General features: G+C 38.8%; 1 protein-coding gene across 1 annotated transcript in view; it reads right to left on the bottom strand.

The window, feature by feature from the left end:
• Positions 1-1,181: 1,181 nt before the first annotated feature.
• LOC149299868 (progesterone-induced-blocking factor 1-like) overlaps positions 1,182-27,415 on the bottom strand; it is a 74,014-nt gene continuing 47,780 nt past the window's right edge. The window contains exons 14-17 of the mRNA XM_089485948.1: positions 19,283-19,413; positions 7,354-7,438; positions 1,941-2,111; positions 1,182-1,235 (exon numbers count right to left, since the gene is read on the bottom strand). Of these exons, the coding sequence (XP_089342074.1) occupies positions 1,182-1,235; positions 1,941-2,111; positions 7,354-7,438; positions 19,283-19,413 (441 nt within the window). The remainder of the gene's footprint in view (positions 1,236-1,940; positions 2,112-7,353; positions 7,439-19,282; positions 19,414-27,415) is intronic.

The following is a 27,415-nucleotide window of genomic DNA, read 5'->3' as shown; positions in this document are numbered from 1 at the left end:
GGACACTTAAAAGACAGTAGTAAGACATGTATGCAGAAAATGAAGTAAGGCCTATTGGACGGGTGGGCAGAAATACTCAGTATTTCTACTCTATTTAAAAATGGAGCGTCTATAGCTGTTTATGGAGGTTACGTGGATCTAAGTGAAGAGTACTCAAAAATGAAGGTAAATTACTTTATTATTTTGGACAACATTAAATGAATATCATTATCTGTGTATCATTTATAACCACCTACGTCTTTAGCCTTAGCTTGTGAGTAATCTGTGCAAAAAGCATTCAGATATAAAAGGATAAAATTGTCTCTTTCCTAGTGACCAGTTTGTATTACACTAAGCAGCACTTGAGTGCTAGTTTTCTCTTTGGCTTTTATTGCATCTCTCTCTGTTAACACATACGGTAAACCATAAAGAAAATCTACCATTATACCCAAACGCAACATTCTACAGGGAACCCATGTTATTCTGTTTACAGATTAAACAAGCAATTTACACATATTAAAAATCTATCTAATGTGTTTACCATGGCAAAAGGCATCTCAACTTTCTTTTACAAGGATATGCATGATTATTCCTGACCATCAAGTTGCCTCTCAAATATTGTTAAAGTTGCTAATTGGTACAGACAAACATCCTTTGTGAGGGTGAGAAGAATGGAGAAAAACATCAGAAGGGGAAATTGATCAGATAACGCTAGCCCTAGACCTAACTTCCACTGGAATAGCATACAAACTAAATATCCTTGAAACAATTACACTGATTGACAAACAAAAAGTAAAAAAAAAATATTGGAGTATATAAGTAACAAATCTAGGGCCATCAGATGCTGGAGATCTGTAAGAAAAATTACTGAAGGCTGGAGGGCAATAAAAATTAAGAAGAACCAAGGAAAACTTCAGGTAAGATATTCTATTTCTTTTAATGTATCTCTTTGGATACACACACACACACACACACTGTTAATGGTGAGAAATAAATGTATCAAATAGTGTAAAATATAAATTTACTTATAAAATACAGTTTAACCAATAAAACACAGCAATATCCATACAAAATTCTTAAAAGAAGTTGTCCAAAGGGTTAAAATGAATAATATTAATAGAAAAATAACAACTTTGCCAACATTGAATTTATTAAAATAGTTCAGTCTGTGGTAGTGCGGAACAGTAGATATGATGATGTTTTCATGTTGTCTTCTGTTTTAATCTGTTGTACCAATCTGGTGCTTCACTTTTTGTCTATAAAAAAAAACCACAAAAAAAACCAAACAATTAAAAAAAGAGAAATTGGGTTATTTTTATTTTCTATTTAAGAGAAAAAAAACAATAGCGGCTTTGTTATCCAAAGAGTTGCCATTTACCACGTTTCAGTAACTGGTGGCTCATTCTGTAAATAAGAAGCATTCACTGCAAGAATGCAGAACACATCTATATTCAATAATTGGTATGGGATAATACTTTAGTTTGAAGATGTTCAGGACATAGACATTTGTAGTACATGTTTTTAAAATATGTGCCTTCTATCTTAGTGTTCCTGTCTTCCAAGTCTTCTAACCCTATAGTTTTTGGACAATGTCAAAAGATATATTGTAGACAAGTTCTCAATACATATACAATAACAGACTACACTTAAATTCATACTTTTCAAAGTGGTGTAAGTACGCAGGTACACATATTAAATGACTGTTACTCAATATAAAGTATGTGCATCTGGCGATTATAGGAGTCAGCAATCACTTTGTTTATTAATCGTTTTTAAAAGGGTATTTACAACTTTGTCAGAGAAGAAACATAACCCCCAAAATATAACAGTTCAGTTAATGCAACTGAAACATCAGTCATAACAGTCATACGATTGTTGGAGAAGACCCCCCCCCCAAAAAAAAAAACCTATGAATTACCTGCAGTGAAAGCCAATAACTAAAATTAAGATGGAAGACTTACAAACAAGGTTGGTTTAGGTATAAATACATTCTCTTCTTGCTGCTCGTGTTCACGCTCAGGTCGTCTCAATTTTGATGTTGGATTTCTCACGGGTTCTGAAGAACGAGATAAAGTTTCTCCTTGTCGTTTACTATGTAGTTTAAGTAAAGCCTGTTTCATTTCAGCCAAGTCCTGTAAAGTAAAGAGGAACATTATTTCACATGTAAATGAGAAGTAGCGGCTCTGTGCGGCGTATAAAAAGTAGCATTTTGGTACCATTTCCTTACATTTCATTTAAAGAAGGTTCTCACTCTGTGGTGACGATGCATAGGAAATTAAAGTTCAATAGGAAACACAACTTGTGAATCCATTAATTCCTACTGGCTTATTATAACCCGTCATTTAAAATATTAAAATCAGAATTTTTCAAGGGCATTTTAGCGTTTGATTCTCAATGGCTGTGAGGCTGTCATGGTATGTTTATAAATGTAACATTTCTGGGAATTGGTGGGTCTCTACGTCTTAACTCTTGAATGTCACATATTGATTTGCGTTGGCGTGCTATGTTGCGAGTATGGTTTTATTATAGTGTTCCGGTTGCATGTGATAACATTTATGACATGTGAAGGGTTGCTGTGACAGTAAACCGTTGTTCTAGGAATTCAACTTAATAATTGATAAGATGTGTCTGCTGATATAACTTGGAACTATGGGAAAAAACTTGACAAGATGGACAAGGTGAGAGGCAGCAAGCTTAGAATATTCTGCACAATTATCTTTTAAACCAGTCCTCAGTCCTACTGGGTGACCTAAACTACGGCTGTTGTTGAGGCTGTTGGAGAGCTCATTTAAGAACCACTGTCCTACACATTGAACAGAGTCAACAAAATGTAACAGGTGATAGGAGGCAGAAGGTTGCAGTTAATGGTGTATATTCAGAGGAAGGAGTCACAAGTGGGGTAGCTCAGGGATCAGAATTGGGACCTGCACTTTTTGACATTTGTATTAGTAATGTTACAGAAGGTCTTAATAGTGTGGCATGTCTTTTTGCAGATGATACAAAGGCCTGCAACAAGGAACACATTCCAGGTGGAACTACTTAAATAAATTAGAAGAATGATCAAAAGTGTGGCAGCTGCAGTTTAACATTAATAAATGTAAAATAATGCACTTGGGACATAAAAATTCCAAGGCAGTATATAGCATTGGGGGCAGTGCACTGTAACAATGGAAAAGACAGACTTAGGAGTAATTATTTCTGACTTAAAGGTAAGCAGACCATGCAATTAAATATCTCAAAAAGTGAGCACGATGCTGGGTTGCATAGAGAGAAGAATTAGTAGCAGGAAGAGAGAGGTGATTATGCCACTATTGCGCACAGTTTTGGAGACCCCATCTCCAGAAAGAGACACATTGGAGAGAGTTCAGAAGAAAGCTACAAAAATGGTTTGTAGGACCAAAATTATCAGGAAAGGTTAAATGATCTTAATACGTGTAGCTTGGAGGAAAGAAGAGAGAGCGGGGATGCAATAGAAACATTTAAATACGTGGAAGCATATTGGAAAGGAGGAGCAATGCTAGAACAAAAGGTCATGGTCTAAAACTTGAAGGCTGAAGGCTTAGATGTAATCTAAGGAAGTTCTACTTTACTCCAAGCAGAAGGGTAGAGGCTAATACAGCAAAGGAATTTAAACAGGCATGGGATAGACATAAAGCTTTCCTCGCTATAAGACCTGACACCAATGCCTGATAGGGGTTTAAACCCCTTACATCAGGAAAAATGGGCAGACTAGATGGGCCGAATGGTTATCTGCCGCCAAAGTCTATGTTTCTATATTCCACATTATGTCTTAGATATGTCCTTATTTCCATGCGTTTATTTTATTGTAGCTTGCCAAGATCTCCAGACAGTATCAGCAATACAGATTAGCACGTGGAATGTTTATTTGTAATGTGTATTCAAAGCGGGCTGTAAATGATAAACCTCTGAAAAGTCTGAAGGTGATGTGTGTGCCGCCAAAGCAGGCAGGAAGTTCTCTCTCGTGAATCAGGTACAATTAACCCTAAAATTAACAAAAAGGCAACCCGTTATAGAAAAAAAACATTTTAATAATAGCGCATTGTCACATATCATCCATTCACTGTAGAGACACTTGATGGTCAAGGCAGAGAGCGCATGCCTAGGTTATTTAATATTAACTATTTGCATAATTCAGCCATGTGTACTGGCATGTTAAACAGCTCAACTGCACAGCAGCTGCTCCAGAGGACTGCATAACTAATGCCAGTAGGCCGCCTCGACTTGTAAACTCCGCAGTCAAGGGGACACATAGACAGCATTTCAAGATGAAAATAGCTCAGACGTGTATTAATATATACTAATGTATCTACATGCTCCATCATTACAGATTAAATCAGGTAATGTTTTGACATTAACAAGCCGCATGTGCTACAGAGAGCATCAGAGGGGAAAACGCAGTGCAATAAACCTTACGCCAAACATTTTTTTAAAAATAAACACTATATTGTAATTCAATGCCAAAGTGCTAATGAAGAGTTAATTGTTCACATCTATTTTTGACAAGACAACCTCCGCCATATTTTATGGCTAGCATTACATTAAGTTTTCGGTTCAGAACAATTCTAGTTTTCGTTTTATATAGTGTTTTTAGACAGCTCCATATTAGTCATGTGTATGTGTTCTTGGCTTTGTTACCTTAGCTCAATCTACTAGATAAATACCCCAACTCCTTATCATACAGTCTTTCGGTAAACCATAGATTGTCTGTTTTGGTCACTGAGAGATACGTTTTGCAATTACCAATGTGTACGGAGAACAGGACTTCATTGGGTAAAGTCACCCAAATTTTAACATGGCCGACGACAGCCTCCAGTTCTGCAGATTAAATAAAAAATTATTTTTTTTTAAACTGTTGGATTTAATGCTCAAAGAGAAAAAAAAAAAAAGGTTTTTCCATGGGACTTTCTTCTTAAAGTAGAACACAAATATTTGCACCTTTCCCCGACTTCCAAAGCAAGTTGTACTATTTTTTCCCCCATAATATTCTAATGGCGCTAACATAGCTAACATTTAAACTTATTTTACATTTGTTTTTTTCTAGATTTTATTGTGTAGCACACAAATACATAAGAATCTACAGTAATTAAACGTTTTCAAAACATATCTAGAAAAAGGGACACAATTCTTAAAAATTGATCGCTTTGGGGGAAACTACAATTGTCAAATGTTATCAACGTCCAATTAATATAGCGATGCTGGACATAAAAGCACATTTTACATTTCAGGCAAAGGTTAACTGCTTTTATAATGAAACTGGAAAGCAATTGATTCCTTATCTTTACAATGTTTATGTATTGAAAATGTTATCATATTCCCATAAGCAAAAACCTACACTGGAACGGGGGCAAACATTAAACTCCAACTTTACAGAAATGTCTAACATATGAAATGGTAATCACACACTTTTTTTTTTAACTTTTTGTTTGTGCTAAAAAAGCGTATTTTAATACATGTTACAGATATTTTTAAAACATTAAATTACTGTAGACTTTTGTATATATTTGATATATTTGTATGCTACACAATTAGATAAAAATGCATTAAAAATGTGAAATAGGTTTAAACTTAAGCTAAGTTACTGTGACCAAGTTACTTAAGTTACAAATAAGATTTGTATTATAAATTTATTGTGAAGAATATAGCTTTGGAACTCATGAAAAGGTACGCATATTAGGACATAAAGAGAAAATTATTCACCGTTCCGCTTTAAAGTGGAATTCTCATGAGGTTTTGGTTTCTTTGAGCATTAGAGTTCCGCATCCAACTGCATTGAAAAAAAAGATAATGGTGTGAATGCTGTCACAGCTGATGAAGATGCCTTTGTTTTATTTTGTATTTTATGTTTTTTACTCCAATGATGTACAGGAGTTATATATATTAATTCAATACCTGTTTTATATATTATTTGGTATTAATGTATATTTTAAGCTAACTTTTCTCTATATGTTGGAAAAAAATAGTTTTTGGGTAACTTGCTAAAATGCCATACCGCCGCACATACTCTTTATAAGATTACCAATGAAGTCCGGTTCTCCGCGCACACTGGTAATTGCAAAGGGTCTCTCTGGGTGAAAATTGTTGAGAACATTCCCCCCCCCCCCCCGAGAAAATACCTGGTGGCCGCCTCCTTTTATCAGTCAAAAAGCAATGTAAGCCATTTACATGGATATAAGCACACAGACTGACATAGTAACATAGACAGACAAGTAAGCACTATTTATAAAAAGTACTGTGACCAAACGTGCTTTTACGAATTGACTAACTAAAACCACCCAGTCAGTGGTAAAGGTTGTGGAGATATTTCGTTTAAACTTTCACTTCACGGAAGCAGAGAGTGCCAGCAGCCCGGGGCATGGCCAGCATTGGCTACTCAACTTCTCGTCCTGAAGTTCCCTCTTTTCTCCTCACCCACCCTTACAATGGCTGCCATAAACATAAAGAGCCATCAGCAACCTAACAATAGACGAGAAAAAACACATCTTGAAGACAAGAAGTTATGACACTGTTCACTATGATATAGTGATTAGTTGGGTTTTAATACGTATATATTGCTTATATCAGCCTGTAAACACAATTTTACATTTGTAAAGCAGATATTCTCTTTGTCTTGGGGCGTCTATAGTGAAACATCAGCGTTGCATAAAAAAACATAAATCACCCATTTAAAAATGTTTTTTAATATTCTCTTAAAGGGGCAATCGTGTGCAATATTTAAAGAATTAGAGCTGACAGTTTTTTTAATGCTTTGGCATTTAGATTTCTCACATCTGACATGGTAAAAATGCATTTTTGTTGTATAGCACCCAAATATTAATGCTTTATTTACATTGTTCTAAAACCTTTGTGACACACCCAGTTGTCATGTGGACATTGCGAATATATCTGTTGATAATTCTCTGTTACGTTCAGGTTTGGACAAAGCTGTACATCTTGTTCTTGATGGAAAAATGAAAGATGAAAAAAAAAGTCTAAAATAACAGCTCCAGGGACTTATAAATATGTAAAATATGACAATAGCTACACACACAAAAAAAAAATCTAAAATACCTTTGGAAGGCGGTGTCCCTATGAAAATGTGACATTTAACATTTGTTAAAAAAAAGTTTGTAAAGTTTGTGAAGTAATGAATCAAAGAATTTGATGGCAGGTCTAGTCTGCCCATTTTTCCCCGATGTAAAGACTCAGACCTTAATAGGTCCTTCATCAGTTTCATTTGCAGGCTAGCCATATGCCTATCCCAAACATGTTTAAACTTGCTCGCTGAATTACATAAGTCAATTAGGCGACTATGTAACCGAAACTAGTGTGTTCACATAGCATTTATACACAAAATACGGAAAAGTGTTACTGTACCTCTCTGTGACTTAGAAGTTTTTCCAAGTCTGCTGCCATTTGGTTTTTGACACGAAGTAGTGAAGACTTCTCTTTATTCAAGTTACTAAGGAAATGAAAACACAAGACAATCTCAATATAATGTTACTTTTACCGCTGAAACAGGTGCAATGAACTCCATTGTGGAATTTCTCTGTTACTATTATAATACAAATAATTAATGCATTTCATTATATATAACGCATTGGCTCGAATATAGGCCACACCCTAATAGTTTGGTGCTTTAGAACATTACAAAATTACAAATTATTTACATATCATGGAATATTTTGCTTCAGAAACCACAGTAAAATTTACCTCCAGCCTACCCTACAGACTATCTGATCTGATTCTTTAAAAATCTGCACTATTCTAGAAATATTCTGCAACTGAACCGCTTGGGTTTTTATCAAATGGATCTCTGAGCCGGACTCTATAATTGATCCATATAATCAAAAAGCAGAATTAATTTTAAAGTAAAATCTTTAAAAAAAAATTGAACTTTGCCATATCTAACACTAGTTCCTTTATCATCACTAACAATTATCAGTCCACACAAAGCCACTGAAATTAAACACATGCAATGTTACAATTTAAAAAAAAGATTCTGCTATAATACATGTGTCAAAGGGAACCATCATAGAGGACACTATGTCAACCACATACCTGGCATTTCTCTACCACCTACGTAGACAAAAAAATCAAATTTTGAAAAAGATTATGCAAGAGAACACTACTATAGCCTTAATGATATTCTAGTTCAAACAGGAAGCGTCAATCACCCCTAAGAATGTCATTTTTCAATTATTCTTTTCAAAAATGATATTCTTTACATTTCTGTGTTTAAATGCATATCTCCTGTTAGAGAATAACCCAAACTAACAAGGAAACTCAATTTTCTCAAGTGCATGGTCATACTTGGATGGAAATTTATTTGGGATGCACTGATGGTTATTATGAGTAGTCTGGCTGCATTCACACTACACGTTACTCAGGCATAAAGTGACAAAAGAACAAAAGATGTCCTTCCAATCTTCATACCGTTGATAAAAATTTTGAAAATTTGATAATTCATCATTCCAAACATTCGAAGACATCAGAAACAATAAGTCTACAGTAAATCTGTATCGCTAAGTATTTACATTTATTGACCGTCTATTTAAAAATCTATTCAAAAGATGAGCCAATCCAAGTAAAATGACAGATTGAAAGAGCAAGATGGAGATAAAGATAAAAAGAGTGATCACAGGTAAGAGCCATTAGTAATTTTAAATCGTACTCAGTTTTTAGCCTCAACTTCAGGATAGCCTTATGCCGGTTTAATTCATGTTTACATTTTATAAAATTGTACCTTTACCACTTTTGCTAGAAGGCTAGCTAATACACCACTGGGTCAACATTACATTTCAGCCACTGATCCTCAAGTTCTAGATTACGACCCTTGGTCCCAACATTTCTCCTACTCAAGAAGTAAACATTAACCTTTTCTACTTGCTTCTGCTATATCCCCTTCTTTCCTGCAAACAACATGTTCAGATTCTTTAATCTGTCTTATGTGTCTTATGGATGAAAAAACAAGATGGACATATTATTGGGGTATTGGGGGTGTTTATATGTTTTGTGGAAAATGAAAACTGAATAGGATTGTTTTTGCTCTCAGTTAATAATCTACTAGCCTGGTAGTAAAGTAAAAGCTGGGTGGAAGCCCTTCTAGTGAGAAAAAGGACAGGTGTTCTTCTGACAAATACAAAGAACAAAGAGGGAGGGGAACGGAAATAAAGGGGATAAAAAAAAGGTAAAGTAAGGGGAGGCTATGACATAAGCACAGCATACAGATTGCACAGTTACTTCTAGATTATACTACCTGCTTGTGTGATTCACAGACAGTGCTAATATGTACACCCTTAAGAGGTGTTCTTCAAAGACTGAGATCAGGAAAGTTGTGTTTCTTGGCAATAATTTATTCTCTTTGCACATAAAAATAGGACTGGTTGTTTGATTGCCATAGTAACAAACATTTGCTCATTGACTATTGACGTATTGCGTGCACGAAGGTATTGAACAAGAAGTCAAAATGTCAAAAAATAACTTGTGAGGAATGAAATATGTACGTGTCTCTACTAAACAGGAATTTATGTTGAAAGTCAAAGAAAACAATATGAGTTTCCATTTTTGTAGCCAGTATTAAAGGCAAGGTCAGTGAGGAAATAACATAAAAACAAATAAGGTGTTATCTGAAGTGTATTTCATTGTACAGAACTTTTGCTGTACCCTTTCTGTGTGCCTTATGTTCGTCACCCCATTCCCTCAAGATTGTAAGCTCACGAGCAGGGCTCTCTCCACCTAATGTATCCGTTTGTCTTAATCTGTCAATTCTTATCTTGTCAAACATATTTATTGTATTAAGCGCTGCGTAAACTGTTGGCGCTATATAAATAAAAAATATTATTATTATTATTAATACCAGGCATGGTATTTTAAGCAAACTATTTGGTTTAGGATATTCACCATTCTCCTACACTGGAGTTGCTCCCTGTTGATTTCAAGGAGGACTCAAGTAAAAAGACAACTTGTGGGCCAGTCACAGCACCTGAATTACTGTTCCAATGAGATTCAGGACTGTCTGAGTTTGAAAAGGACTCCAGGGAAATGATGCCTATGCTAAGGGCATAGTTACCCATTCAAGCATTTCTGTGAACACCCAAAGATGAAAATAGTAATCTTTGAGGTACTGTTGGGTCAACACACTGGGTTGTCAGGGTTACATTTTAACTCACCTAAAAATAGCATTATTTGACTGAAATGTAATGTGCTGGTGCAATATGTAATAAAATGAATATTTTAAAGAATTAATTTGTAGGTGAGAGGAAATGTCACTGTTTGAGCAGCTACTGGCAAAAAAGACAAGAGCAGGGCTCATAGTGCCATCACTAAATGGGGTAAGCAGTTGGCCTCCTGGTCAACTATTTGGTCAACCGGGCGTCTAAAACTTGCTTTCCACTCAAAGGTTGAATAAGATCAAAGTGTTATTGTAGCAGTTGAGAAGCTTTTTATATGTCACTTGGACTGCCACAAAGATATTTCCTCAAGGCTGGGGAACAGCAATGAAGTGACTTGACAGTCGGTAGAATGCATCCAGACAATGCATGCAACATATTCTCCCAGGTGGATTTATGTCCTTTGCAAGAGCACAGCATCTCCTTCTCTTCATATTTTAGGTGTGGTACTACCAGGGCGTATTTACTAGATGTCATGGATGTCACACCGTCTCTAGATGGATTAACATCAGTTACCCGGGTTTTTACACATGGCCTTGCGTCTAAACAGCATATTTACATGTATATGATCTGAGCTTGTTATAGTATATCTTCAGAAATACAAAACGGCTGGGCTTAGCAAATAAAAAAAAATTATCCATGTCATAAGCTTTTACATTTCTAAGGCATTAAAAAACTAGCGTGCAAACACTATTTTAACAAAAAATTCGTAAAAAACAGACAATTTTGCCAGCTGGATTTTGCACACATTGCTAATATGCAATATACACAAAATACTCTATACAGATATTAGCTTTCGGATTTGCAACAACACAATAACTTTGTAATTAGTATGGCTACATTAAAATATTTATATATATAATAGGGTTCAAAAGTCTACATCCCCCCTCACCAATTGGTTTTATTTTTACTAAAAAGTAAGATACTGTAATCAGTTGATACATATTATTCAAGAACACATTGACACTGAAAAGAATCAATTATGTTTTAGCTCTTTGTTATCTCTTTATGTGAAATTACCATTTATATGAGTATCGGCTTCATACGCTGTATATTTCATGCAAAGGGTAGCTTGTGAGCTTTGTTTGTCCTGCTATTCTATTAGCGTGGCCCCGCTAATGCCTCTACTAGTGCCCCTGTTATCTTGGTCTTTTAATAAAAGTTTGCAATCATGTCAAGGGAGCTTTAGTGATGCAATTTTGAAGACTGAGTGCTGAAAAACTTTCCTAGTGCTAAATTGCAGCGAAGGCAAATATTTCTACGGGGGCAGTACAACTCACAGCGAAAACAAATCATTTCCAAGACCAGGCAGACCAAAAGTCTGAGGGCCAGTATATCATAATTACGGAATATAATAGTATCTGCATCCATCATTGCAGTTCAGTTGAACCTGGAATGGTGTAACCTGGTGGGAGCAAAGGCAGCCAAAAGATTACCGGCAAATTGAAGCTGTCTTGGGAGAGCAGCGGTCCCTAAACCATTGCTTTGTCGAAAATAATCTTAACACAAAATGTGAGAAACAGTAAGTAAAACGTGCAATTAAATATGTGCAGTAAATACTTAGGTGGGGGATCATTTGCTTATTCAGGAGATAGTGATTTGCACAAGATCAACTGCACTTTGCCCAAAGTCAAGTGCCGCTCTGTTTTAAAGAGGCATGCTGCCGAAATATGCCAGGGTCAGTTTTATTTAAATGACTACTCGCTCAATAGATCTGAAATACTACACCAATCAGTGACCTAACAGGGGAGGCATGACTTAATGAAGTGGGAAAAAGATGCAAGAGAACAGGAAATTAAGAATGTTTCCATTTAATTTTTCCAAATAACATGGTGGGCTTTAATTCATATATACATATTGCTTGTTTTTAGCATACATTTACTTAGTGTACAGACCCGTAAAATGTAGAATTCGGGGAAAGAGACAGATTTGCTTTGCTTTTTTTGTGATTGGGAATAATGTGGAAATAGGCTACTGTTCCTTGAAGATAGTATCGGCACTAATCATTACGTATTACTGTGTAAAATAGGAACAAAATTCTTTTTGGTAGTCATCACCTTAATAAAACAAAAGCAGTTATATGACTTACTTATGAACTTAGTGACCTTCCAAAGTTGGCATGAACTGTGTCTGTAATCAGTGCAAGAAAACGGAAACCTCTTTTCTGGGAAACACCCTTAAGCAGAGCCTCGATTTTCTGAATAAGAAACGACCCACTAGTTTTATCAATAGATATAATCTACTCATTTTTAGTGATTTATTAACTAAAAAGCAAATATTGAACTTTGCACTTAAGTACACGCATAACCTATATTTAACAGGGGAACCTGTTTTTTTCCCCCAATTACTACTTGTTCTAGGATTGGACTCATACTTTGCAGCTAATGAAAAACTTTAGAAACATGTGGGATGATTTTTATTTTTTTTTACAAAAAGGACAAAACTTTTTTTTGTAAATTCTAGTACTATTCATTTATCGGAAGAGTCATGTCATATTTTTGTCCACCCACCAGCCTTCCTGTCACCAGGGTTGCTTTTTTTTGGCTTGAAGGAAGCCTCTACCTGTCGGATGCCGGAAGGGTTAAAAGTTTAATCTTGTTATTGTCGCAAACACTAGTGCAGCTAACATGCATATGATGGCTGTAACGTCCCTTTAATTACCGTGTTGCTACTTTAAATTTTCATGTTGTCCCTTTTGCAAATGCATGGGTTATTCTGCTGAATCCCTCCATATGCACTAGTCCTATTCCACACCCAGTGCATAAGTTGGGATTGGCAACATACTCCCTTCCAGTGAGTGGGAACGCTTCGGACGGGGATCTTTTCAGATCCTTGTACGTACGTGTGGAGAGTGATCCCACTGATTTCAATGGGAACCTTTTCCTGTCACCGATTGGCAGCTTCGAGCAGCTAATCGGTGGCAAGAATAGTTGGACTGCAGAGGAGAAGGGGAGCTGCTGTAACAAAGGCTGAAGGATTACTTGAACAAGCATTCTTCTATAGCGGGGGTGTCAGGGACATTAAGCTGTTCTTTCAAACCAGCGGTACTATCTGCAAGGAAGCAGGAAACAGTAGTAGTAGTAATATAAATGGGTTTCAGCAACAAATAATGTTTTTTTTTTAAATTAAAAAAAAAAAAAAAAAAAAAAAGAAGGTCTAATGTAAACTAGGGTAGCTTTTTATCGGTTTAAAATATCCTGACATATTTAAATATCCTAATACATATGAATCTCATACAAATTATTTTTGTTGCATCCACTTCATGTGTAAATACAACCCCATACTTTCTAGAAACTCCTTCTCTAAAGTTCTGTACCCCAAACAAGTCAAGTGACCTCGACTAACCAAGAAATGGAGGCTGCTTATTATATTTAGAATTCTATGAAAGACCTGAACAGGGAATATCTTTATTGTTTTATTCCTTTGTTGAGTGAATTAAATGACTAGTCATGACACATTCAATCTGCTTCCTGTATGTGTAGGCAATTAGTCAATGAATTCACATTTTGGTTGATGCAAAAACTTACACAATAGCAGAAACTGTCTTAACCTATTATAGCCTTCATGCATGATTCACAAAGCAAGCACCTGAGAAAGCCCTTGCAAATCAAGTGGGACCAGGTATGAACAAGATACCTTTACAAAACCACCTAATTCTATAGAATGGCTTTTCTGGCAATGCAATGGGAGGTTGAACTCATGAAAAATGAGATTATAGGTATTTTCTAGTGAGCGATCTATGGAAATCATTTATGTAGAAACAAGGCACAGGGAGGCTGAGGGACCTTGACTGTTAATACTACCTTCATATAAATCCCATTATACAAGGTAGAGAACCACAAGTAGAACTTTGTGCATAAATAAGAATAACATTTACCATCCATTTATGTTATGTGGTTGAATGGAAAAGGAGCTGCGTTCTCCTTGAAGGTCATACATAGTTATGTATCGCTAACGATTCCAATTAGGAAAGTGGTCTTACATGGAGTAGGATTATTCCGCTGTTTGTTATGGTGCTAAGAACAAACTTTAAACTTTGGGCCGCATTCAATTTTTATATTAGAATGCCAATATGAAAAAGGCAGCATACTGGTAAGTGTGTCTGCTACACTATCGTTTGAGAAACTGGGCAATCCACACTTAAATCATGTCTTTAAGACGAACTGATGTAAAAGATACCGCTGGTATTTGGCTGGTGGCAGCACTGGAGACATAATTGTTCAAGATGTACCCAAGCAGTACTTTGATGTGTATTCATTTTTGGTCAGAGAAATTAAATTGTGCCTTTAAAGGTGAAATAAGTTTTGTTTACAACTGCTTATTTTGGGAAAATGAGGTTCATTCGGTTTCTCTGTCCACTGAAGACATCCTTATATGTTATACTTCACACACCATTTCACTCACCAGGCACACTTTACCTGTCGATAGGTAAAGTCACTTACGGATACGTGCATTCGTGTGCTCTTGGAGATGCAGACGAACATAGAACATAGCTGATTGGCGGTGAAAGAAGATGAAAAAGATGTAGAAGCGGAAGTAGTCAGAGAAGGTATGGAAGCATTGAGAGAGGGTGAGAGAGTGAACAAGAATGAAAGTGTAAATGAAAGTGAATGTGGGCAGCAGGCAACAAATTTCGTTTTCAAATTAAAAAGTCCCCAAAATACAGAAGGCGAACCATTCACATGTATCCATACAACAACATCTATCCAACAAAGACTAAAGAAAACAAAACTATAAATATGCCAATTAAATTGCATTTACATACTTGGGTTATTGATGTGGTGATCACCCCTTGCATTTAAAGGGTTAACACAAGAAAAACGCATACCAATTCAATGAAGTTTAAAGGCAGCTATTGGTACAATTAACATATTTACTGTGTTTCCTCACAATGCAGTTGTAGGTACATTGAACTGCTCATTGTTACATTTTATAAGGACTGTAAGGAATATAGAAAAATAGGAGCTAAAAGTTACAAAAGGACAGATAACATTGTTTTCTCAAGACTTGTATAGCAGTTCCGTCGTATGTTATCCTACCTCGGTATGCAAGTATTATATCTTTACAAATCTACGTGTTAGGGAAGACTGCCATTAAAATTGTTTCTTTATTTAAACTATCACAACATGTCACACTAATCCTGACCACACTGAAGAAGAAAAAAAACATCTCTACTAAAGGATGCATTATTCTGCTTAAAACATCGAGAGAGAAGAAAATAAAGAATTAAAACAATATTTTGAAAGAAAATACCATGTGTATCATGGCGTATCTGTAACTAGGCATATACACAATAAATAAATCACGTCGGCACAAAATGTCCCACAAGGAAGGTGATAAATATTTTCCTTTCTTTTCACAGAACAGATCCTGCAGGGAGATTGTCTACATAGTAATGAATAATCAATTTATCACACTGTACAAGACTCTGCTATTGTAAATGGATGTCAGCACATTCATAGCTTGCAAAGTGCTGGTATCGGTTTGAGATTAAATCTCTCCTATACCCTTAAACAAAGCCACTTATTTTGAAAAATGTAAACACAAAAACTGCAGAGAACACATTACAAGACCATAACTCACTGGTATTAACAATGAGGGTTGTATACAATAATTATGCCAGGATGTATCCTCCGTCCCACATCACACAGGAGATAACCCAAGAAAAGAAAACCTGGTTTCAGGGCTGGACTGGCGATGGTAAGGCAGCCCTGGCACTTTACGTCTGGTGGCTGCCCGATGTCATCAGTGCTGCCGGCCGTTGGATATGCGCAGCCGCATGCTTATTTTTCCTGCTTGCATACTGCGCGAGGGGTCAACACTGTAGGACTCACGGGGTCCACTGGGCATTCTATGGTTTTCCACAAGGCTGTGTATTATAAGTCAGAGTGTTTGTCTAGCACATTGGGCTGATAGCACAACAAGAACACAAATTGGTAATTTGTAGATTTCTGCCTACTAAAGAATGGATATTAAAGTACACTTATAAAAATACTCTTAAAAAAGCAGAAGCTGCAGACAGCACTGGATTCAACTGGAGGTAAGCATATCACTTGCAAAGAGGTCCGAACTGGGGATGACCTGACTGGTCTTTAAGTGGTTGTCAAATGATGCACGTGTGGGCACCAGCTGGACATTACGTTTTTATTCTCATGCAGAGTGCGGTAAATCATAGCTAGACAGTGGCCACACACTGCAGCAACTGATCTGCTGCTGGGGTGGCAGAACAGGCGAATATAGAGAGCTGTCAGCCAGTGGCCCACCGGGCATTTGTTTGGTGTGCAAGGTGACCAGTCTGGGCCTGGTTTGAACACATCTCCTGCAAGTAAATTGCCTTGCTATGAATAAAAAATAAATGAAGACATAACATGTTTTACAATACAGAACCGTACCAGCCTATAGTTCATATACAGAATGTCATGTGCTAAATATGACAAAAAAGTAGGTTGCCGAGTTTCAACCTGTCTTCTCACGAATAAACATCAAAGCTTTTAAAAAGGAAAAACGAATTATAATTCAACAGATTAAAAAGGGAGTCAGCAAATAATTCAGATACCCACGAGACATCAACAAATCCCTGCGGACACATCGTACTTCCCGTATAAACATAATTAGAGAAGCCACAGCTATGATGGCTACTAATAGGATTTTGCATGTGATGGGAGTTGTAGGCCCACAATGGCTGGAGAGCTATGTGAATGCACTAAGGGCTGTATGAATACAAAAACAGAGCAAAAACAATTTCTGGTGATTGAAACCTTTCCCTGCTAAGGGATTAAAACGTGCACACCAGGTTGTATCAAACCAATATATAGTTTCACCATTTTGTATTCAGCCTTATTTTTGACTCTTTCCTGCCTACCATGAATTTTTGGATTACAAATCAACGAAAAGACAAAAAAAAAAAACGAGAGAATTCAGCATAGAATAATTTTGTCAAATTTTACATGTTTTTTTTGTCCTTTTTTTTCTTCTTCCAAGATTGTTTTACATCACAATGTACAAAATCACACTAAGAAAAAAAAACCACTAAGAAAATGAATATGTTTAAGTTATGTTATTTCTTTGGAAAAACATGCAAAGTCTTACACTGTTATCAAGGTAGCATTTTAACCAGAGCAGGGCCTGACCTCGATGTTATAAACACAAGAATATCACCATTATGTCACAAAGTTAATTTTACACTGAATGTAAAAATGTACGATCAGCTGCTGTTTAGGTGAGTGCCTTTTGGTTGACAGTAATAAGTGCATTCATTTTGCTCAGAAGGGTATGTTTGCATGAATATGAGTGGTCTTAAGGTGGTCGGCATTTATGACTTAAGTGTCAGAGTGGACAGTGTTGCCTCACTGTGGATATTTTATTACCTTTTATTAAGAATTGCATGTGTTCTATATTGTAAGAAGTATTCAAGTACACTTGCATTTACAAATTGTAGAATGTAAAAAAAATAAAAAATAAAAAAAATGTGCATGCCTGAAGACCACTAAAGACCACTTTGATACTCCACAATGATATGGGGGAAATGTTTTGTGGACTGATCAAACTAAGGTTGAATTGTTCAGGAAGAACATGCAGCACTATGTATGGAATAAAACAGTATGGTGGAGGGAGCATGATGATTCATGGCTGCTTTGCTGCCTCGGGGCCTGGACAGCTTGCCATCATCAAGGAGACAATGAATTTCCAAGTTTCTTAAGGTATCATAGAGGATAATGTCAGGACGCCTGTCCGCCAGCTGAAGCGCAGTAGAAGTTGTGTAATGCAGCAGAACAATGACCCTAAACATCATCGTAAATTTACTACAGAAGCTTTTGAAAAGTGGCCCAGTGAGAGCCCAGACGTTGACCCATTAGAGATATTACGGAATGACCTCAATAGAGTCGTTCACACCAGGCATCCTAGGAATATAGCTGAGCTAAATGGTCTAAAGCGCTTGTTTGAGGTTAAAGCTGTCAAACAAAGTCCGACCAGTTATTTAATCCAATGGTTAAGTTACTTTTTCCACAAGCACTGTGAATGTTTATTGGGTGTGTTTACTAAAGACATGAATGATTATCATTAGCTTAAGCACATTGTAGTTGTCTACATATGGGACTTAGATATAGATCAGATTCCACAGGGTTCATTTACTTTTTCTTGCCACTGCATGATAGGTAAGGCCATATTAATAGGTTTTTAATGATGTTATTTGCTTTGTGGTACAATTACTACTTAAACATAATTTATGATATCTTGGGCGTTCTAATAGCACGGTCAGGAGTAAAGGCTTCCAAGACACCATTTTTTTTTTTTTTTTTTTTACATTCTATAAACATTTTGTAAATGCAGATGTACTTGATAACATCTTAAAACACAGAATACAGGAGTTCCTTAGCAAAAGACAATAATCACCTAACACTGCCACACTGTACAAGTAAAGCAAACAAAAGAAAAATTGGCAACAATTGTCTGCTACAGCTGTGAAGAAGCCAAAAGACTAATAAAGTACAAACAAGGAACAGGCGGCACATTATTTTTGTCACCCCGGTAGCTACTGAATAAACAGTTGTACAGCGCGCTCAGCTAAAACACAGCTGTGAGAGAATAGGGAATCTGCATAGGTCAATAGATGTACGAACTGCAGTGTGCATGTGTGTGTGGGGCATCGCTAGTAACGGAAAATCATCTTCACATCTCTATGATCTTGGTGACCCATACTGAGCCAGTCAAAATTATTTATAGTTTAGGAGCCAGATACAAGAAATCTCGGGCCAGTTTATTATTATTAAAAAAAAATAAAATGTAAGAGTTGCGAAGAGAGAAAGCTGCAAAATATGAAACAGACTAAAAGCCATCTATATAGCGTAGACTACCCAGCCACCGGGAGCTCTCCCTCTTCTGGGGGAGTGTGAATAGGTAATACTATCTGTGCATTTGCAAAGGGGCTAGCCCCACACTACCTATAGCGGGTAGGGGAGAAAGTAGGGAGTGGGCATGGCCAAACAACTCTTCTCTAAGAAACCGACCAGGAAGCCTAGGGAAGCATGGCTTCATCCAGAGGCTCTTGGTTAAATCCGGAGTTTCCAGTTACGAATTATATTTCACAAAGGGGACAATCTCCACGAGCAGCGTTCCAGATTATCTGTGCTTACCTGACATCTTGTTCAAGTTTGGAAATGTTGTCCTTGAGCGAATCTATCTGGGCATCTCTCTGACGTACGGATTCAATGAGGTACTGATATGGCTGGTGAACTTGACTTAACAAGGAATTTGTTCTGTCTAGCTGTTAAACACACAAAAAAATAAATATATAAACATGGTGAGGTACATAATAATAATAATAATAAAAAAAAAATCTAATATTTCCAGGATACCTCGCCTCTGGGTACAATAGTATACATGCAGTGCACAAAGAATATTATGAACTTGCTACAAAGTGGTTGTAAACTGCATATCATGTATCAGAACACACAAGAGTTGATTTACATTTTCAGATGTGTAAGGTACAAACCCCAAAAGCTCATAAAGTACGCTGATTAACTATTTAACGACAATTACAGCAAGACAATCCTCAGTTTACAGCAATTCACACATCAGGGCTTGGTTGCTAAGCAACGCTGATTAATTAATTTACCTTCTTTTACGGAATAAGGACCACGGAGGAAAAAAAAATATTCTTCTTAACTTTCCTTCTACATGAAGCCGCACTTATCTAGTGCTATATTTTTTTTATTTTTTTTTTGAGACACCCTAGGTGGGACAGAACCTTTAAAATAGTAGATTGAAACGTAATACCTCAAGTATACCAAAACCTATTTAATTCAAGAGATAGACAAAGGTATCTTTAAATATTCATGTTATCCTCTTTACAAATACATGAGTGGATTCTGGAGACTCAAGTTTAAAATCACATTTAAATTCAGGAAACAAAACTGTTTAGATGTACTACTGGTAAAACTAAATAGGTGCAGAGCTATGTTCCATGGTACAGTGGGTTTAAAGGAACACAAAAACTACTTCTTACATTTATTATTTCTGTGATAAATCATCATAACAATGATAATTAATCATTATTTATATATATAAAACACCTTCAGCCCTCCTTTAGCCGTGTATAGTCAACATGACTGCAAGTGAGCGAGCGCGGCGTGTGAAATATTTATTCACAAGGACACTGCACACACGTTATAACATGCACAAACGGTCAAAAGTTTGGGGTCACTTAGATTTTCATTGGAATATATCCACATAGGCGTACAGAGACCCTTTATCAGCAACCATCACTACTGTGTTCCAACAGCGCGTTGTGTTCACTTATCCAAGTTTAAAGGGCTAACTGATCATTAGAAAAGCATTTTGGAATTATGTTAGCACGGCTAGAAATGTCCTTGTTTTCCATGAAGTGACCCCAAACCTGTGAACGGTAGTGAATATATATATCTTTTTTTTGTGTGTGAGAGTTGCAGCTGACCTTTTATATAAAATACTGCTAGAACAGGTTGTTTCATGTTTAATACAACCATTGAAGGTCTCCTAGATACTATAGCTTGAAAGCAAACAAATACCAACGGCGCTATAGAGAAAAACCTGCACTGTGCCAATAAAATGTCTAACACAGCGAGCAGGTTCTGCGTGGCAAACATCCTTAAGTCTTCAACAGCAAAATCTGCCATAACTTGATGCATTGGTATTTAAATAGCCAGATCAATGGAAGAAGAAAAAAAAAAATTGTCAAACCATAGTTAGATAATTAAACTATGCACATGGGTGACATTTATCTCCTGCAATAACATCTCTAGGCGTTTCTGTTAAAGTGAATGTTACCTTAAAAAACAAAAAAAAACACATTTTAACTAAATTAGCAATCCATAAAAACGTGCCACGGTTTAGTAAAATTCTCAGCAGCTATAGGTTTTAAATGTGTAGTTAATCACGTATACCTCCACTGTGTCTTGGGTTTCCACCATAATATTTTCTAGCGGTAACACCCTTTCTTGCCGATTGTTTGGTCTTTGTGTATTTTATTTTAAAATAACTGTTATACGACGTATTGTTACTGTGTGTAATGGAGGCAGCGGCCCAAATGACCACTGCGTACCAACAAGGGTGGACAAACCCGAGGGAACTTGCACTCATGGCTCTTGAAATTTTGCTGTTGGTGCCTTTTTGTTACGTTATGACGATTTCTATCGATGTCTACTTTCCCCCGGCACCACAAAAAAAAACATTTTTTATGATGGACTCCTAAATTGTGCATAGATTTGTCCAGCGTAACATGCTCTATAGCAGCTACCTTGAAATTGTATTAAAACTATTTCCACTAGCCTACAGTTTTGTTAAAAGTCCACTTCAGCCCATGTTTATGTTAAATGTGTATTGGAGTGCAATTTGCCAAACGGTAGCACGCTTGTGAAATGGGTATTTTTCCATAAATTAGTTATTTTTAGGATATTTCTGGCCCCTAGCCCTATCCTATGTGTGCCAGTCCAGCCATATGATTGTGTACTGTCCACTATTGAGCTGGACAGCTTCCAAAAACATGTGCTTCCAAAAAATATATACTATAATTAAACATAGTATATATATATATATTTATATTTATTTGTGGGTTATGTTATGTTACAATTACAAACCAGCAATGTATATGTGTAATATATTCCCTATAATAGCCAAAAAAATACATGACAGTGTTACATATGTGATGTATTTAAAAAATCAAGACTTATATTAATATAATTTGGGGAATATTTATACCTAATATTGGAATATACATCTAAAAGTGAACTAAAAAGAAAGCCCCATGTGACAAAAAAAAGGCAAAGAAGGGATTGTTCTTATTCTCATTTGGTTTATGTAAAACTTTGTGTTTTTTACTGTAACCAATTTAACTCTATCTTTGCTATAAAAACTTGAAAAAATAAATAAATCTGAAATTGTCTCTTAGAACACCCTGGCAATAGAGGTAATAATACAGATAGCATATCAAAGTAATTTCAGAATGAGTCCAAGTAATATTTAGAAGGGTCAAGTGCTTTATATGTACTACGGGTACGGGAAATTTATTTATATATCAGAAAACTGATCTGTTCCTATTTTTAACCCGCTATGCCGCAAACCTTTATTACGTTGTATAAAAGGCTGGCATTTTGCTTATATTCCTCATCGTAACAGCAACTCTGCAATACGATGCAAACAAGGATCCAAGTAAGTGAAACAATATGAGGACTGCAATCGAACAGTTAAAATAATTGGAGTGGATAATGAGGCAATGTTCTCAATTAGGCAAAAGCTACAGGGCAATCCCGAATGCCGTGCAGAATGGCTCACAAACGCTGAAACACCCAAGAGGGTGTAACTCGATTTTATGTGGACAAGGAATTCAGATACAAAATAACACAGAATCTCAGTGCACACAACCTCCTTATTTACTTGACTGGCCTCCATTTTACATAACATATTGTGAAACGTAAATCGGGGTATACACAACAATTTATGAATTTCACGAGAATAATCATATATATGGTCTTCAGGAAATTATGCATAATATTAGATATGCAGTAGCAACCACCCATAGGTTATTGGTTTAGCAAGTTGTGTAAACTTCGTCAGGCAGCTGTACCAACAGATAGTAAGAAGCCTGTCCTGAGATTAAAAAACAAAGATACAAACGTGAATTCTGAATGTCTACGTGGCTGCACGGCAGGAAGCCACCCCACCACCTGCATAGCGCAGAGAATGTCTATGTGCATGTAATGGTTCAAGGTTCACGGTGCACATCATGCCAGTAACGCAGTACCTCAGATAACGCGCAGAATAAAATGAAGCTTTGTGGGGGAGATTTCATGTGCAGAAGCAGCTTGCCCTTGTTTCGGCAGTCGAGTGCGATGTGAATGTTAACTCTGGCTACTACTTAAGGCAGAGGGCTCCCTATCAGAAACATTAAGTTCTACTTACCGAGAGCTTCTTTTCCCTGCCAATCCCTGGTGACACTGATGAGAGACTCCTCCTCCGTACCTGAGATAGGGCAGGACTCAAAAGGTTAAAAGGCCCCTCCCCTCCTAGCACCCTCAGTGAATACCAAAGACCACACAGGAACACAGAACTGCTGCAAAAAACATTTATTGAAAGGAAGGGAGGGAACCAAACGTGTCACCAGGGATTGGCAGGGAAAAGAAGCTCTCGGTAAGTAGAACTTAATGTTTCCCTGCCATCCCAGGTGACACTGATGAGAGATATACCAAAGAAGAAGGGTGGGAAACAAACAACCTCAAGGGGAAAGAACAGCCCCAAGAACCGTACGACCGAACAGCGCATCCTCCTGCGCCATCTGATCGAGTCTATAATGTCGTATAAAAGTACTTAGAGTTCCCCACGTAGCTGTCTTGCAGATGTGTTCAGGCGAGACGAGACATCGTTCAGCCCATGAAGTGGAAACTGCGCGGGTAGAGTGGGCACGAATCCCGGGAGGGGGAACCCTGCCAGCTGCGGTATAAGCCAAGCTGATAGTTGACACAATCCATTTTGCCATTGTACGCTTAGAAATGCTAAGACCTCTACTGGGACCAGAAGAGGCTATAAACAAACTAGAAGATTTGCGCAGAGGCTGCGTACGTTCCAGATAAATTGAAAGACATCGTTTTAAGTCCAAAGTATGCAGCGCTTCGTCCTCCGCCGATTGAGGGGACGAGAAGAACGTAGGCAACACAATTTCTTGGTCCCTGTGAAAAGCCGTCTGAACTTTGGGTGAGAATTCTGGGGGCAAAGCGAGGATGACCTTATCCGGAAAAACCCGCAGGAACGGTTCCTTTATCGAAAGGGCCTGGAGTTCACTAATACGCCTCGCAGAGGTAATGGCCACCAGGAAGGCCGTCTTCAGAGACAACAGGTGTAGGGAAACTGATTGAAGAGGCTCAAAAGGTGGTAACATGAGCCTGCGAAGGACCAGGTTCGGGTCCCAGGGCACCATCTTGGAGACAGGGCGAGGACGAATACGCACCATAGCCTTGGAAAAACGCCTGATGACTGGAACAGAAATCAAGTTGAAGCCAAGTAAAGCACTGATGGCAGCAATCTGGACCTTGATGGTAGAAGGCTGAAGTCCATGGTCAAACCCCATTTGTAAAAATTCCAGAATGGCAGCCGGAGAACTGTCTGAAGGATGAATTTTCCTGGATCCACACCAGCTACAAAACTTCTTCCACACTTTAATGTATCTGAGGGATGTGACCTTCTTACGACTGCGAAGAAGAGTTTCCGTAACTGATTCAGAGAAGCCTCGAGACCTCAGAATTCTCCGTTCAACCTCCAAGCCGTCAGTTGAAAAACCGCAGGATTTGGATGAAGGAACTGACCCTGGTGAAGCAGGTCTTTCCAAGCCGGGAGCCGTAGGGGCGGTGCGTGGCTGAGTGCGACTAAACCCGCGTACCAGACACGTTTGGGCCAGTCTGGGGCTACTAGTATAACAGACGCCCGGTCGGCCTTGATCTTCTGCAGAACCTTGGATATTAGAGGAAATAGAGGGAAAACATAGGCGAGGCTGAAACTCCAAGTTTGGGCGAAGGCATCCACCGCCAGTGGCTGGTCCTGAGGATTGAGAGAAAAGAATGCTGGAACTTGAGCATTGTCCCTGGAGGCCATAAGATCTATTTCGGGCATTCCCCACCGTTGGACAATCATGTGGAAGGCTGCAGGATGCAAAGCCCATTCGTTGTTTTGAACGGAAGTCCTGCTCAGAAAGTCGGCTTGGGAATTCAAAGACCCCTGTAGGTGAACCGCGGACAGAGTCATTCGACGTGATTCTGCCCAAAAAGAAATCCTGAGAGCTAGGCGCAGCAGGCGAGGACTTCTCGTACCACCCTGCTTGTTGATGTAGGCGACCACCGCCCGATTGTCGGAACGAAGCAGGATGTTCTTGCCGAAGAGCCGCTTTTCCCAGTGATGTAGGGCATTCTCCACCGCCAGCAGCTCCAGGCAGTTTGAGGGAAGGAGCTGAGTGGCAGGCGACCAGAGACCTTGAACAAAGCTGTCCCGATAAGTGGCTCCCCAGCCTGTTCTGCTCGCGTCTGTGGTAAGGAGCTCCTTGGATGACCAGGCCCATCGTCTTCCCGAGGCCAGAGTGTCTCGCAGGAGCCACCAGGAGAGGGATGCCTTGACATGCGGAGGAAGACGAACCAGTCTGTCCAGGGCGAATGGGTTCTCCTCCAGCAGATGAAGAATATGGTTCTGAAGGACCCTCATGTGAGCCAGGGCCCAGGGAACTGCATACCTTGCTGAAGTCATCTTGCCGAGAAGAGACATACATAGCCTTAGTGGACTCTTGCGCGCAGAAAGTACCTTGCAGGTTAGGGAATAAATACCGCTGATCTTGCTTGAAGGAAGAAAAGCCTTTCCCTCGCAGGAATCCAGGCAAAGGCCGAGGAACACCAATTGTTGAGCAGGAACTAAGTTGGACTTTTCCCAATTTAGAATCCAGCCGAGATCCTGAAGCTTATGGACCACCCGGGAAAGGTGAGACTGAAGGAGAGCTGCTGAATGAGTGTGCATCAGCCAATCGTCCAGGTAAGGGATGACCGAAATGCCCTGGCGTCTGAAATGGGCCACCACCACTGCAAGGAGTTTTGTAAATACTCTGGGGGCTGGAGACAGTCCAAATGGAAGGGCCTGAAATTGAAAATGTCTGATTCTTGAACCCCAAGGAATAGCTATCCGCAGAAACCGTTGATGGGAGGGGTGCATAGGGACATGAAGATACGCATCCTTTAGGTCTATGGAGACCATGAAGTCCTGAAGGTTTAGAGAGTCCAGGGCCGATCGTACAGTCTCCATCTTGAACCTTATGAAACGAAGGTGACGGTTCAGGAAACGCAGGTCTATAATGAGACGAAACCCCTTTGGTGTTTTTGGAACCAAAAAGACACGAGAATAAATCCCTTGACCCTGTTCCTGCAGGGGCACGGGAATAAGGACTTCTGTATCTACAAACCGTTGGACGGCAGACAACAGGAATCCCCGCTGTTCCAGGTTCTGAGGAAGGTGGGAAATCAAAAACTGGTCTGCAGGCTTGCTCTCGAACTGTAGTCGATAACCCTGGGATATGATGGATCTCACCCAGGAATCTTGGGTGATGAAGAACCAATAGTCTATGAAATGCGGAAGTCTTCCTCCCACCGGGATGCCTGCCGAGTCATGCAAAACCTTTGGGGTCCTGGGCCGCTTTGGGGAAGGCGAACCTGTCATGTCTACCCCTTTCACGATGAAATCTGCCCCGGAAGGCATGTTCCCTTGCAGGACGAGAGAAACCGGAACCATAGCCCCTGGACTGGCCTGGAAAGTATGGACGAAAGGACTGCCGCCTCCTGGCAGCAGTTCTGCGTTGTGGCATCCAATGTTTATCACCAGTCGTCTTCTCAAGCAGGGACTCCAGCTCCTCGCCAAACAGAGACCCTCCTTTAAAAGGGATATTAAGCAGTCTGTTCTTTGAGGCATTGTCAGCCCCCCAGGCTTTAAGCCATAAGGCCCGTCTGGCCGCCACCGAAAGTGCAGAGGCCCTGGCTGACATCCTGACATTTTCAATTGAGGCATCGCAGAGAAAATCCACAGCCAACTTGATAGCAGCAATGTTCTTGAGGATAGTCTCTCTAGGCGTCTTTGCTGCAACGTCTTCCTCGATCTGTGACAGCCAGATTTTTACAGCTCGAGACACTGAGGCAGATGCTATGCCAGGTTTAAAAGCAGCAGTGGAAGCTTCAAAAGATTTCTTAACGGCCGCTTCAGCCTTCTTTTCCATTAGATCCGAGAAATGAGAGCCATCCTCCAGCGGCAAGGCAGACTTTCTGGAAACTTTCATCACCGCGGTGTCAACCAGCGGGGTTGCACAAAATTTGGCAAAGTCCTCCTCAAACGGAAAAAGGCGTTTCACCCGCCTGGACAGGTTAACTCTCCTCTCTGGATGGTTCCATTCCTGCTTAATGATGTCGGATAAGGCAGGGTGCAGAGGAAAAGCAGGTGACTGCTTGGAGAAGCCGGAAAAGAAGTGATCCCTCTTAGGTGTCGCTGTATCCTCCAAGTTCATGGCAGACTTAACAGCAGAAACGAGAGTATCGATTTCTTCCACCGGGAACAAAAAGGAGCTTTCCTCCCGGATTTCACCTTCCTCTGAAGAATACTCCTCCAGCTCCAGCTCGGAGTCAGAGAACTGCTGGTAACCCAGGAGAGATGGTTCCCGTACTGCCGGAAGATGGGAAGGAGCAGGAACTGACTGACGAAAGGCAGAAAAGGTGGACTGC

This window comes from Sceloporus occidentalis, unplaced genomic scaffold, assembly GCF_023333645.1.
Source record: "Sceloporus occidentalis isolate IW3139 unplaced genomic scaffold, rSceOcc1.0.p SCAF_27, whole genome shotgun sequence".
NCBI lineage: Eukaryota > Metazoa > Chordata > Lepidosauria > Squamata > Phrynosomatidae > Sceloporus > Sceloporus occidentalis.
The sequence above is the reverse complement of the archived record's forward strand: the minus strand, read 5'-3'. Positions and strand labels throughout refer to the sequence as shown.